Below are 14928 nucleotides of genomic sequence, written 5' to 3' on the forward strand. Positions count from 1 at the left end.
ACCAAAGGAAAAAAAGGATATCCAGTTAGGAAGAAACTCAAGAAAGACTCCTTGGAGAAATGTGTGGCTGAGATGTGTTATAAAGGACAGACAGAATTTTAATGTTGGAGGCAAGAGTGAAGGAACCTGGTTACAGAAATGCAAAAAGATTGGTATGTTCTTCAAAGAACAGAATGTAGACCACCTTAGGCTACAACACTGAACATAATAGGGAATATATAAGTTAGGTTGGGACCTATATTATATTATTAATCACAAAAGGAATATATTGGATCACGTATCTAAAGAATCCAGTAGTAGGCCTGGCTTTGGGCATTCAGATGATGTATTCTGAAAAATGTCTTTCTACATCTCCTACTACTACTATTTCTTTGCCTCCTTCATTTTCAGATAGACTTTTACAAGTAAAAGTTTACCATCTCTAGTGGGAAGAAGTTGCCTCTTTGCAAGTACAGTCATACTTCACTTAATGATGGGGTTATGTTCTGGGAAATGTGTCTTTAGGTGATTTTGTCATTGTGTGAGCATCATACAATTTACTTATACAAACCTAGATGGAATATCGTACTGCATACCTAGCTATATGGTATAGCCTGTTGTTCCGACCACCATTGTAAATGCAGTCCGTGATTGACTGAAACATTGTTATGTAGTGCATGACTGTAGTTCCAGCAAAAGCTGTAAGGCTTATTAAGCAGAGACCTATGGAAATTTAAAAAAAAAAAAAAAAGTTCCAAGGTTGACACATTGGTCTGGCTATAGCCATGTGTCCCAAACTGAACTGATCACTGTGACTCTGACAAGCCTGGGGCATATGCCTACCTTTAGAGCCAGTGGGAAGTCTTGTCCCCTGTAAACCTCATAGAATGAAATCAGAGAAGGGATGGTTCCCCTTGAAATACCAGCTTGTCGTTACTAGAGGGGAAAGGATGTTAAGAGGACAAAAACAAAAGCTGACTCCTGTAGATCCTGTAGTTCCTGTAGAACTTTGAAAGTCCACTTTAGAGATTTGAATTACGATGGCAAACCATTGATCATTTTAATTAAAGATAAATAGTTTAAATAGAATAGATTAAAAACCTAAGCATATTTTGTTAAACCAGTCAAAAGTGCTCTCATTGTTTTGGATTTTGCACAGTTTAGGATTCGTTTTCTTGACTCCTTGTTTGGTAGGAAGAACCATGTTACTGTCACAGTAAGTGCATTGAACTAGTTATTGGTAAAAGATCATTTTGAGATGATTGGGAGGGTAGGTATGTTTGACAGAACATAATGACACAGAATAAAAGTATCTGTCTAAGATCTTCCATTAAAACCAGAAGGTTGATTACACTCCCTTGTTCATCACAACAATTTTCACAACAGCCGAGAGATGGAATCAACCTAAAATGCCCATCAGTGGATGAATGGATAAAAAAACTGTGGTATATATACACAATGGAATACTATTCAGCTCTAAAAAGAAATTATGTCATTTGCAGCAACATGGATGGAACTGGAAACCATCATGTTAAATAAGTCAGGCAAAGACAACCACATTGTCAAACTCATATGTGGAATCTAAAAGAAAAGGTGAGGGGGAGGTTCTCATAGAAGTAGAAAGTAGAATAAGTGTTACCAGTGGCCAGGGAGGGGTGGGGAGGAGAAGTGGTGGACTAATGGGTGCCAAACTATGCCATCTACCCTAAGTGAATCATTGTGCAGTATATGCATGTACTGAAACAACATACTGTACCCTACAAAATAAACGTAAATAAAATTAGGGGAAAAACACCAGAAACTTTCTGCCCCCAATAGGTTGTGAAGACAGGAATTGAGCCCATCCTAAGAAATCTGCAGAGGCACTTAGAACATTTCAAAGGCTGTGGAAGTATTAAATAAAAGTTAGTGATCACTCACACAGAAAAAACAACAGCAGCAACAAAACCCAGAAGGTAGAGAGGAGAATGAATAAAGATAACTGTTAAACTATGTTATAGTCACTTAGTACACAAAAAGTATGCCAAAAAAATAAAATAATACTTTGTTGGAAAGACAGTAAGTTTTAGGGATGTTAACTGCTCCAGATATATAGTATTGTGTGTCTTATAATATTTTCACTTTTTTATATTAGTTTTAATCCTAACTTAGAGTAATATTAGAGTGATTTTATTTTATTTTATTTTATTTTTTGACATCGAATCAACTGTTTTTCTTATCTGGAGGAATACAGTAAAAGAAGATTTGAAAAATACTTCTGTCATAACAGTTTGTCTGTGGGAAAATATATTTCATGATGACTGTTAAGTTGTTTAGTTTTCCAAATTTTAGTCATTCGAAGTATGTTTATATAAAAATGAGATTTAAAATTTTTTAAACAGGAAGAAAATTATAAATTATACATTATGAATATCCCACATAAAAGACTTGGACATTTTTTTAATATGAGATGGAACATATACAAAAATGAGTTGAGGTTGGTCTGGGTCCAAAAAGTAGTGAAAATGACAACTGGGTCTAGATTAAGCTACCATGATATAAATCAGTGAGTGGACATGGCTCCCTAGTGCTCTCTTCGTTCCTCGTGGAGGTCACCCAGAGTACAAAGGTCTCCAGAGCCTTCACGGAGTAGAGAATATACCTGCTCAGAGGAGCTCTAAATTGTAGGTGCTTTTAGTAACATTTTAGCCTGGGGGAACCCATCAGCAGTGCTTCCAGACCTACCTTGTTACCATATAAATTCTTGCTGTGCTGTAGTCACTTCTACATTCTGTTTCTTCCCTCATTATTAGCCTCTTTTTCAATACACCCGATATGGCCATCGGCTGGCTGTAACTCATTCTTTGTTCTCAAAACAACTTTTGGCAACTCACAAAGATTCGAATATACTACCTTATTAACCTGGAGACAATATAATTGCATTCCATGTGATAAATTTTTTTAAAATTCATAAAACTTGACATGATTATCAATTGTCATGTTTTGATTTTAATAAATCATAGTTGTTAGGATAAGAGTTTGTTTACAGTTTAATAACTTCATTTTGAAAGCCATTTTTATTATCAAATATAGTATTTTATTTAGTCACACTATAAAGTTTGCAGATGTGTATTTAAGAAACTGTCAATTCCTACTTTTTTATTCCAAGTTTTACAATAAGTTTGCGTAGAGAAGAAGACAAAAAGGAACAAGACGTTCTGAACATTTTTTCAGTTGCTTCTGGCCATTTATATGAACGCTTTTTAAGGTAGGTATATTTTATACCTAATATTTTGAAAAAGTAATACATTTATGTGGTTCAAAGTTCAGAAACAATAAAGTAATATATGGTGAAAGAAAAATCTCCCACCTCTATTTTCTTGGTACTCAGATTTTTTTGCTGCAGAAAACCAATAGTATTATTTTTATATCCTCCCAAATACACATATATATATCTTTTTTTAACTGCACCCTGCTTTTTTTTTTAACTTATAATTATGAGGTAAGTATTTTTTTAAATTCAGTGAAATTTCATGAGTTTGACTTGATTGGAATATTGGTTTTAAGACTAGAAAATAGACATATTTTGTAACAAGATAATAGGTAAGAAAAAGTATATATAGTAAATTTTCCTTTTCTAGTGAAGAAATATGTATTTTTATAAAAAGAAGGAGAGCAATGATAGGAGGAAAGCATATTTACACAGTGCTAAGGGCTGTTTTTTTAGCAGTTTATATAGAAGGGTCACAGATGCCTCAGAGAATGCCTCAAAAATGTTTAATTGTAGTGTTGATATCTTAAAATAGAACTTTAGATTCATTTGTATCTTCTCTATTCAGAAGTCTAGGATAGCAAAACAAGTGACCCGTCTAGTGAATTTATCAGTATAGACAGATTATTCAACTCTTCCAGTTTTGCAGACCTAATGTTAATCACATAATAATAGAGACAAAATTAGACTCTAGTTCATCTAAACAAGACTGTCTTCTTTGTCAACTGGAACAAACAAAAACCAATCAATTTAGTCTATATCAGATTTATATATACACACACATACATATACATATATATCCATCATTGTACATTACATTCTTGATCAACCGTAGTATCTGAAGATATTTCAGTTTGTTTCCCCACAATTCACAGTGAAAAATTTCTAATTCATACCTTTAAATATTTAAAAGCCTTTAAAAAAGTAGAATGAACTCCTGTTAGCATTAACTTATATTGGTTTTAATGTTCTTTTATACAGAATTATGATGCTTTCTGTTTTACGTAACACCAAAACAACAGTGAAATTCTGGTTTCTAAAAAATTATCTGTCACCAACATTTAAAGTAAGTACATTACTCTTTTCCCAGAGGGGTTAATGTTGGAAATGTTTGATTAGTAAATTCTTTGTTTTATTGTAGGTTCTTATAACATTTTTCTTTAGAATGAGGCTTTTGAAATGTATGTTTACTCAAATTACTATTGTTAATAAATTTTAAAACTGGTATTCAGTATCTTTTTTGTCTAGCTTAAGAAAAATTCTGTGCAATTTTTATTTAAAGAGGTGTTAAAAGGAAAGGACTGCAGCAGAATAGTATATTTTTAAGCAAAATCAGAGTGATTAGTAGTTTCTTATGATAATGAATAAATAAAATTTGGCAATGGAAAATTTATACATATTTTCAATTAAAAGAATTGGATTCTGTTATATTTTTACAAAGGTAAGCAGGAACAGTAGAAGTATCAAGAAAATATGAAAACTATACAATAGAAAATAGTTTTATAGTACTGAGAACCACAAAGCTCTTTTGTCTTTGTACAGTGCATTGATTGCTGTGATGGTCTGGGCACCATGGTCAGATTAAGTTTGCAGGTGGCCAACATCTGTTATCCTTTACGCAGCCTCACATTCCTGCTGCAAAGTGAACTCTGTTTATTCCTGTTCTCACTACAAAATAATCAGATTCCATGAAAGTTAGGGTCCTCTTTTTCTTGCTTTTAACCACAATAGTTAAAAAGCAAGGGTAAAAATAGCCAGTCGTGCTTTTATTCCTTAACATTTCCATGTATGTTGCTAAGTACTTTACCAACATTATTCAGTTGTTCTTTATAGCAATCCCATGTGGTAAGAAAACTAAGACTCAGAAGTTACATAAAAGGCATGCACAATTGGGAGGTACCTAAGGCCACTCCTGCGTTCCATAATTCACTAGAAGGATTCACAGAACTTAGAAAAGCAGTTATACTCAGTTACAGTTTGTTATAGCAAAAGGATACAAATAAAATCAGTAAAAGGAAGAGGTGCAAAGAGAAGGGTCCAGGGGAGACCAGACGCAGAGTCTCCACTTGTCCTCTGCCGGTGAAGTCGTGCAGACAGCACATATTTCTCCCAACAACGTATGATGGTACCCATGGAGTATTGCCAGCCAAATAGGCTCATTCAGACTTTGGTGTCCAGAGATTTTATTGGGGGTTGGCCATGTAGACCCAGTTGACAACCTGCATGGCTGACCTTAGCCTGGTGCCCCCAAGAGGCCAAGCTGATGCTTTGTGTTCCAAGGTCCTCATTATAAATCATATTGTTAGCATGGACTTTCTAGTGTGGCCCACGGTTCCCAGGTAAACAAAGACATTTTTATCAGGCAGAGCATTCCAACCATAGAAGTAACTCCCAGGAGCTAGGGGCAAAGGATCACAGCTTTCTTTGAGCAGGATTCATCTTTTATAGCACAGGCCTGAGATAAAACAGCTAATTAGGAACATAGCTGAGATTTGAACCAAACCCTTTTGACCTCAAAGCCCAGGTGCTTAAAACCCTATGTAACAACCTGACTGCCCCCACCACCAACAGTGCCCCATCCTGTGCTCATTTGGCAGTAGACAAAAAACTGAAAAAGAACCCATAAATATGAGTACAGACAAGAAGTTACACTATTTTTTTATTAAATGTTTAACATGTTATCCTACTAGCCAAACACTACACGAATGGCATAGGGGGCTTAACTGTATAAACTGAGACAATAAAAACTCAAGATTCTTTTAGGAGGAAATGATATTCACTAGAAAAATAGTGCTGTGTCTGGATAAAGAGTCTTGTTCCACTGCGTGACCAAAAGTAATACTATATATGAAATAGTATTTTCTTTCTTTGGGTAATTTGTTTCTTTCCCTCAAAATTTTTCTTTCAAAAACTTCTTAATGAAATATATGCACAGAAAAGTTCACAAGTCATAACTGTGTAGCTTTGATGATTTCTTGAAAACTTCAAACATCTGTGTAACCAACAGCCAGAAAGAGAAATTGCTAGAATTCTAGATCCATTCCCTGAAAAGCTATACCTTCTCTCTTCCTTTAAATCTTTGCTAAAATTATACTTACTTAGGAATAATTCTTTCTTGAGCACACTATCCATACTACAGTTCCCTCTTATCTATCACTCTAGTCCCCTTCTGTTTTTATTTTTCTCCGTAGAACTATCTTCTGCATATAACTTAATAATTTTATTTATTTTCTACCTACAGTCTCTAAAATATAAGCCTCAGAAGGGCTATGATTTAAATTTCTTTTGTTCACTACTGTATCCCTAAGGCCTAGAACAGTACCTGGCACATACTTCATGTTCAGTGACTATTTCTAATACGTATTTGTTGAATAAAGAAAAAATGTTTTTCCTCTTTAATTTCTCCTAATGTTTTATATTATTTTAAAAACAAAACAGTGACTCCCAGTGACTGTTCTAGCCATAATTTCAACATTTAAATTTACAGATAAAGTTGATGCTTACATTAAAGAATGTATTTTAAATATACATTGGTCTTACAAAAGCAGAGAAAAACTAAGCATGTAGCTGGCAAATAGTGACAAGAATTGACAGTGGGGCAGGGCAAATTCTATATTCGCTAACCCATCTTTCCCTGCTCCTTTGCTGTTCTCCCTCTCAGAGTTGGGCTCTTGAACCATACTTAGCCAACAGTGTATTTCATTAATTGCTTCTGGTTTAAGTGAGGAGTAAGATGCTTCTATTAGAAGACACTGAATGAGATATCAAATATTCAGACCACAATAACTGCCTTGTAGTTTTAATCCTTGAATTAAATAGTTGTAAATCTCAAACATGAAATGCCTGTAGAGAATCTATCAATTTACAACTCATTTTGTGTTTTTTGTACACCCTCTTCGTCTTTGTGTCTCAGCCAACATGTTGACATATACATAAACAGTTTGATCTATAGGTGTTCCAAGATCCAGAGGCTTTTCTTCCTAGAATCAAGTTTTCTCAAGTCAAACAGTAGTAGTAAAAGAATAGGAAACATTTATCTTAGTTAATAAGCTTGTTAGTTAATATAGTACATTTATTTTTAATGACATTAAATTATATAGTTTTATGTTTACTTGTGTTTTCATTCTTGTCCTCATTTTTATATTTCTCATTAATAGGTATAAGTTACAGAAGTAGTATTTAGATATTTTACCAATTACTTTATAATAATTTATAGTAAACTCTACCTCTTAAAAATTATTTTTTTTTCTCTAAAACAAAACTGCTTTCTCTTTCTTGAGCATATTGTTTGATTTTGTGTGTGTGTTTATGTTTTTAGGAGGTAATTCCTCACATGGCTGAGGAATATGGATTCCAATATGAACTAGTCCAGTATAAGTGGCCCCATTGGCTTCATCAACAGACTGAAAAACAGAGGATTATTTGGGGTTACAAAATTCTTTTCCTTGATGTCCTTTTTCCACTAGCAGTGGACAAAATCATTTTTGTTGATGCTGACCAGGTAATAAGATTAACTGTTGTTTTTAGTAGTACTCAAACCTTTTCTACACTTCTGTCTGAAAATAAGGACTTAATTTGTGTTGCTTCTGTTTATTATCTTTGTTGCCGTGCTACATAAACATTTAAGACATGATTGTACCTGAGCAAAATACCTTTAAAAACAAACTGTAAGAATTTGGGGGGAGGGAATTGAAGGTATTGGAAAAAGTACCATTTATTGTTTAGGAAACAGCGGTTTTAACTCTGAAGTAGTGTGGTTTTAAGTTTTGGAATTAAAAATAAAATAAATATATTAGTCATAATAAGAGTAGTTACATGAGTTCTGTGAGTATGAGCTGATATGTTTAAAATTAGCTATTTCTTCTTGCTCAGAAAGTTAACAATTACAACTCTTCTCTCATTCTTCCACAAGCATGTAGTATTCCACCTGCAGTAGTATTCTTTGGTATTCAGCCAGTAACCAAATTCTCATCACTCTACCAGTAAGGAAAAGAATGTTCTAAATTAGGCCACAAAAAAAGTTAAGGTCCTCAGCTTTCAAAATTTGTATGTCCAAAAATTACGACTTTCCCCCTTCCCTCCTTGTATTGCCTTTGTAATCATTAATGGGAAAAAATATTTTAAAAGCATACAGAATTTCTAAGGACAGTAATATATAAATATAAGTGTATTGTAAATTAGATGCATAAGTTGAAATTTATGAATTTAGGACAAGAAGTATATTTTCAAGTTCTATATTAGGATTTTGTTCTAAACTGTTATTTTTATACTGTTTTTCCAATTGATGACTATGAATCATCATAATAATGATTAAGAAAATACTCAAGTATAGATGATAAAGTAGCATTTCCAAACATAGTGTCCAATATAATTCTTTTTCCTATCTTCCCTCAGCATATCTATACACTAATATTTTTACAGCAGGCTTGAGTCTGTTAAAAATAAAACATACTAACATTATTTCATTATGACTGTTTAGAATAATCAGGAGATTTTTCTTTATGGTTCATACTAATATTTGTCATTATGTAATAATTAAGATATAACATAAACATGATTTTGAATTATTCATGCATTGAGAAAATGAGCTGTGTACTTATATAATATTTAACCCCAAAATGTACATTGTGTAAAATACCTTGCTTAGGAATGATAGAACTAAGTATTCTTACTGGTAGGTAAGACCACAGTCATATAGACTAGGAATATAAATTTTTAGATTTCTTTTAATTTATAAGGACAAGAAGAAAAAAATTAAACTTTAGTAAATTTACATCACATGAAAGCACTGTGAGGAAAATGCAGTTCTCTGTGCCTCTGTGGTAGGGATAATAATGATTTGAAATTCCTGTAACAGGGTCTTATGTTATTTTATAGTCTTCAACAGAGACACTGTTTTAATTATTTAGGTTGTGAGACATGACCTAAGAGAACTTCGAGATTTCGATCTGGATGGAGCTCCTTATGGGTATACTCCATTTTGTGATAGCCGCACTGAAATGGATGGATATCGTTTTTGGAAAACAGGGTACTGGGCATCACATCTTTTAAGAAGGAAATACCATATCAGGTAAGAAAATCCATACTATTACCTTTCAGTAAATAAATAAATATTGAATTACAACATTCAGTTTTTGTAGATATTAGACAGTAATGGCAACCAATTAGTTTTTCATATTTCTAGTATTTCTGCATTGTTGTCCAGTCATCTGGTAGAGTGGTTGCTTCTTCTGTTACCCTGGAGTAGCTTTTGAGGAGGAAGACTCCTTCCTGTAGATGTGTTTTATATTGACAGTTGGATAGAGTGTTTTAGTTTTGGTTCCAGGTAGATTAAGTAGTATAGTCTCTGTGTCAGTACGTTAGTCATACTTAATATCTGAGTTGCATGTTGAGTGCCTCCATGGCCAAGGCACTGGGGCACTTAGTGATTCTTTGCTGAGGTTCATGACATTGTGTTGGGTCATCAAGGATGTGGACAAACTCTCAAGTTCTTGGGAGAAGTGCCGTGTTGCTCTTTGGCTGGAGTGGGTGACCCTAGGCAGGTGTTGGCATCCCAGCTAGCATCCTGTAACCCTGTTGGGTGCAGTGGGGTATACTGGAACTCCTCAGTGTGAAAGGGTGACCCTGGGTGGGGTTTCTCTTTCCTACAGGCAGAGGCTCCTCCTTGGTCCTTACTTCCCTCGGTTGGGGGATGGGTTGGTGGTGGCTGAGAATTTTCTTCCTTATCTATTTGGCTATTCTGGGTTTCTGCACTCTCCAGGAATTCCACGTGTGTCTCTCCCTGGATTAAGGCAGTCACGTGCACTGCACACATACCTCCTACCCAACGACTGGGGGGGACATCATAATTCCCTTATAATTCCCCAGTGGGTTGGGCCACTGGGTCATGGGTCTGCGCTCATTCACCTCTTTCTCCAGGATCCGCTGGTGACCCTCCTTGTGACAATACAGTCAAGTGTTTGGTGGGCTGCCTGCACAGTGGTGGTAGCTGCTACAGCAGGCCACCTGTGCAGCAGTGGTAGCTGTGGCACTGGCTGTGGTGGACCACCCACATGGTGGTGGTGTCTGGCAGCAGTGGGCTGCCTGTCAAATGGTGCCCCATACTTCTGCTGTCTGTCCATAGGGGCTTCCTTTGACTCCTGCGGTCCCACACTCCTGCCGGATGTCAACCTGGGCTGCTCTCAGCTCCTGAGGTCCCTGTGCTCCTCCAGTTACATAGTGCTTATTACGTGCTAATCACCCTTATAAGCCTTTATATATATTAACTCATAAAATGTTTATGACAACCTTTTAAAATACTGTTATTATCTCCATTTTATAGATGTGGAAACAGAGATATACAGCATTTATGTAACTTGCCCAGGCTTAAACTACTAGTACATAGCTGACTCAGGAGTTCAACCCAAGTAATATGGCTTGAGTATATGCTCCTAACTACTGCAGAAGATTTAAACGTAGCTTGTCAAATAACAAAATGAAGATACTATCTTCAAAGCTATTACTCTTTTGTAGGGCCATGAGTTTCATGACAACTTGGAAAAACTTGAGGTGCCCCTAAAAGAATATGGATCCTACCAGAGTTATAACAAACTTCAAACTCCCTGGAGGCAGTTTTAGGTATATTAGGAGCAAATTTATGAAAGAATTGATTATTATTAGACCCCAGAATATCTATAGTTAAATTAATACCATTACTGTAGACATTCACTGGGGGAAATTAAAACTACATGAACAGCACAGACTGTCAAGGTGTATTTGTTTTTGTAGTGCCTTATACGTGGTGGATCTCAAGAAGTTCAGGAGAATTGCAGCAGGTGACAGGCTCAGGGGCCAGTACCAAGTCCTCAGTAAAGATCCAAACAGTCTTTCAAACCTAGATCAGGTAAGTAAAATATTAATAGAAGAATTTTCAGTACATGTACATAGACTGCTCCAACTTCCTGCTTTTAATCTTCAGAATCTTATATTTCCCACTTTTTTCTCATATTTCTACACTTTATGCAGTTCTCTTTTGGATATCTCTACTTACACATAATTTTTTCACTTCAAGCTCAACATTTTCAAAACTAGTAGTATCTTATCCTCAGTTTTCCATCCTCAAACCTTTTCTTCCTACTCTATGCCCTATCTCATTTAGTTATGCTCTTTTTCTTACTCTCTTTCATCACCATTTAAACATGCTCAGGTCTCAATCAGTGTCTCTCTCACTCTCTGATCTTTAAGACAAACTCCCTTCATCCAGTGCTCCCCCATACTGCCATACATTTTCTTTCCCCCAGCATTGCATCACCATGTTTAAGGATTATTGCCGTTACTCTGATGCAGTTTGGCTCCCATTAGTCCACTGAACAATTTTCATTAAAGCCAAATTATCTTCTTATTAGGTGAAAGTGTCCAGTGAGCACCTCTTGGTTGTTCTTATGTGCCCTCTTTGTAACATGGATGTTTTCAACCTCTCCCTTCTTGACGCTCTTTCTTGGCTTCCATAATATTTTATCTTCCTGGTTCTTTGACATCTGTGGCTTTCCCACAGCGGTTTTATTGGTGAACTACTTTTCCTCTACTTTTCATTTAAATGTTGCTATTTTCTAACTCTCTGTCCTTGGCCCACTTCTCATTCTGTACCAACTCTGTTGGCGATCTTACATCCATTCGTGGTTTCAATTTCCACCTTTCTAATCATAATTCCCAAATTTTATCTCTGGATTTTAGCCTGAATTCACCTGAATGCCAGGTTCATATGTTATATATTAAATCTACTGATATCAACATATATCAAATTAAAAAGTCAAAAACTGAAGTTCTGTTTTTCCTCTACCATTCCCTACATCAGCATGTACCATTTACCTGCCTGTTACATGTTGGGTTACTCAGAAGACAAACTGACTCTGAAGTGGAAATTAGCTTGCAGAAAGTTTATTAGGAAGGGCTCTCAGGACCAACAACTGTAGGGGAAGGAAAGAAATAGAATTAGGCGAATTCTACCAATTCAGCAAAGACCTCAGATGACCGACCTCATGGGGAGCTCTGAAGCTGAGGTGGCCCTTCAGAGTTGTCACAAGTTTGGACAGGGAGTCCAGGCTTTTATTCCTTCACATCAACCAATCATTAGATATACGGTGCTCCAGTAAAGGGGGTGGCCTTGGGTGAGACAGCTCTTTTCCAGGGGTAGTTCCTAAAGATGGCTGGCAGCCGAGGGTTTTCAACTAAGAATAGTTTTCAGATTTGAGTGGAGATCTCAGTGCTGCGTCACAGCATCCACTATAGTCTACACTGTACTGCATGGATCTACCTGTTTGTATAAGTTCAGGGGAAAACTTGTAAGAGGAAGGTTAGTAGAACAAACTACAGCTTATACTTCTGGAACTGGTCTAAAGACCACACTTATAGCCATCATATCTCTCTACTATCCATTTTAGATTCCTCTAAGCTAGTGGTATGACCCAGAACCACCCAGAGTTCTGGGAACAATAAACACCACTTCACCAAAAGGGTCACTGGGAGTGATTATAAGAAGGATCATATCTACTTTGTCCCTTGGACCCATGTAATTCTTTCATATGGTAACACATCACCATATGAAATATAATGGTGTTGATATAGAATGTAATGCTGCATCTGGAGGATGGCACTTCACCCTTGCAGGTTATTTTCTCCAAGTCAGCACCTCTGCTGTGCCTTTAGTAAATCGTTCCATTGCTCTATCAGGCCAACATCTTTTACATGTGCAGTATGTAACAGGACTGTGGAATCTTGTGGTCATGTGCCCTCTGCCATAGTACGTATGCTGTAAATTGGGTCTTTTTATCTAATACAATATTGTATAGAATCCTGTGTCAGTGGATAACTCTGTAAGCCCTTGGATAATGGTGTTGGCTGAGTTTCTGTGAGCAAGAGAATCAAACCAAAACACAGAATATGTATGTATTTCAGTTCAGAAAAATCTGTGCCCCTTCCAGGGTAAAAGGTGTCCAACATAGTCTACTTGCCACCAAACATTTGATTAGTCTTTGCAAAGTGTATATGTGCATCAGAAGTTAACTGTTTGTCTCTGCTATTGGCAGCTATAAGAGCTACATTATCCTTGCTAAGTGGAAGCCCATTCTGTTGGGCCCTTACACAGTCTCCATCTCTGCTATCATGTCTACTGTGGACTTTGAGTGACTTTAATGTGTTAATATAGATTCTTCCATTGTAACAAATGTGCCACACTGGTGGGGGATGTTGATAATGAGGGAAGAGGCTACATGTGGGGGAGCAGGGGCTAAGTGGGAAATCTCTATACCTTCCTCTTAATTTTGCTGTGAACCTAGTAACTGCTCTAAAAAAAGAAGTCTTCAAAAAAAAATTAAGTAGAAAAAGGGGAATAATTAAGATTAGAGTGGAAATCAATGAAATGAAAAAACATAAAATAATACATTTCTGTAGATTTTCTTATGAAACCAAAGCTGGTTCTTTGAGACGGTCAACAAAACTGGTAAACCTGTAGCCATACTGATCAGACAAAAAGATAAAAGACACTAATTACCAATGTAAAAATGAGAGACAAGACAACCCATGGAGTCTACAGATATTGAAAGAATTATTTAGGGACTATTATGATCAACTTTATGGTAATAAATTCAACAACTTTGATGAAATGGGCAAATTACTTAAAAAATGCATACTACAAAAAAGTCACTCAAAATGAAATAGACAACCTGAATAACCCTGTATCAATTGAAGAAATCAGATTTGTAGTTTAAATCTCCAGGTGCAGATGGCTTTAGTAGTGAATTCTACCAAACATTAAAGAAAGAAAGAATGTCATTTCTACACAAACTCTTGCAGAATATTGAAGAGGAGGGATTACTCCCCAACTCATTGTATGAGGCAGTATTCCCTTGACATCAAGACCAGACAAAGACATTATAAGAAAATTGCAGACCAGTTTTTCTCATGAGCAGATGTAAAAATCTTTAATAAAATTTCAATAAACTAAATCCAGTAGTATATGAAAAAGGTATTATATCATGACCAAAATAACTTTATCCCAGGATTGCAAGATTGATTCAACATTGGATTCTAAAGCAATGTAACTCACTGTATTAACCAGACTTTTAAAAACCCATATGACCAGCTAAATAGATGCAAAAGAACATTTGACATATGCCAGTATACATTTCTGATTTTGGGGAGGCGGAAGGGGACTCTGCGCAAACTAGTCCTAGAAGGGAATTTCCTCAGCCTGATAAAGGGCATGTAGGAAAAAACTACAGCTAATATTGTACTTAAGAGTGAAATGCTGAATACTGTCCCCGTGAGATCAGGAACAAAGCAAGGATATCCACTCTTGCCATTTCTATTCAACATTGTACTAGAGGTACTAGACAATACGGCAAAGAAGAAGAAATAAAAGGCATTTGGATTGGCAAGGGATAAGTAAAACTGTCTTTTTTTTTTCAATCTGTGATTATCCATGTAAAAAACCCTATATAATCTATGAAAAAGCTATAAGAACTAATAACTGCATTTAGCAAGATTGCAAGATATAAGATCAATATATGAAATTTAATTTTATGTACTAGCAACAAACAATTGGAAATTGAAATTAAAGGAATAATACTATTTCTAATAATATTTTTTAAATGAACAACTTAGGAATTAATCAGACTTAAGACTTGCAGGCTGAAAACTACAAAACACTGCTGAGATAGATT

At 35.7% G+C, this 14928-nt stretch overlaps 1 protein-coding gene across 1 annotated transcript in view; it reads left to right on the forward strand.

Moving 5' to 3' along the window:
* UGGT2 (UDP-glucose glycoprotein glucosyltransferase 2) overlaps positions 1–14928 on the forward strand; it is a 187900-nt gene that overhangs the window by 164970 nt on the left and 8002 nt on the right. The window contains exons 32-36 of the mRNA XM_063101517.1: positions 3128–3226; positions 4211–4295; positions 7548–7730; positions 9139–9299; positions 10997–11111. Of these exons, the coding sequence (XP_062957587.1) occupies positions 3128–3226; positions 4211–4295; positions 7548–7730; positions 9139–9299; positions 10997–11111 (643 nt within the window). The remainder of the gene's footprint in view (positions 1–3127; positions 3227–4210; positions 4296–7547; positions 7731–9138; positions 9300–10996; positions 11112–14928) is intronic.

This window comes from Cynocephalus volans, chromosome 7 (assembly GCF_027409185.1).
Source record: "Cynocephalus volans isolate mCynVol1 chromosome 7, mCynVol1.pri, whole genome shotgun sequence".
NCBI lineage: Eukaryota > Metazoa > Chordata > Mammalia > Dermoptera > Cynocephalidae > Cynocephalus > Cynocephalus volans.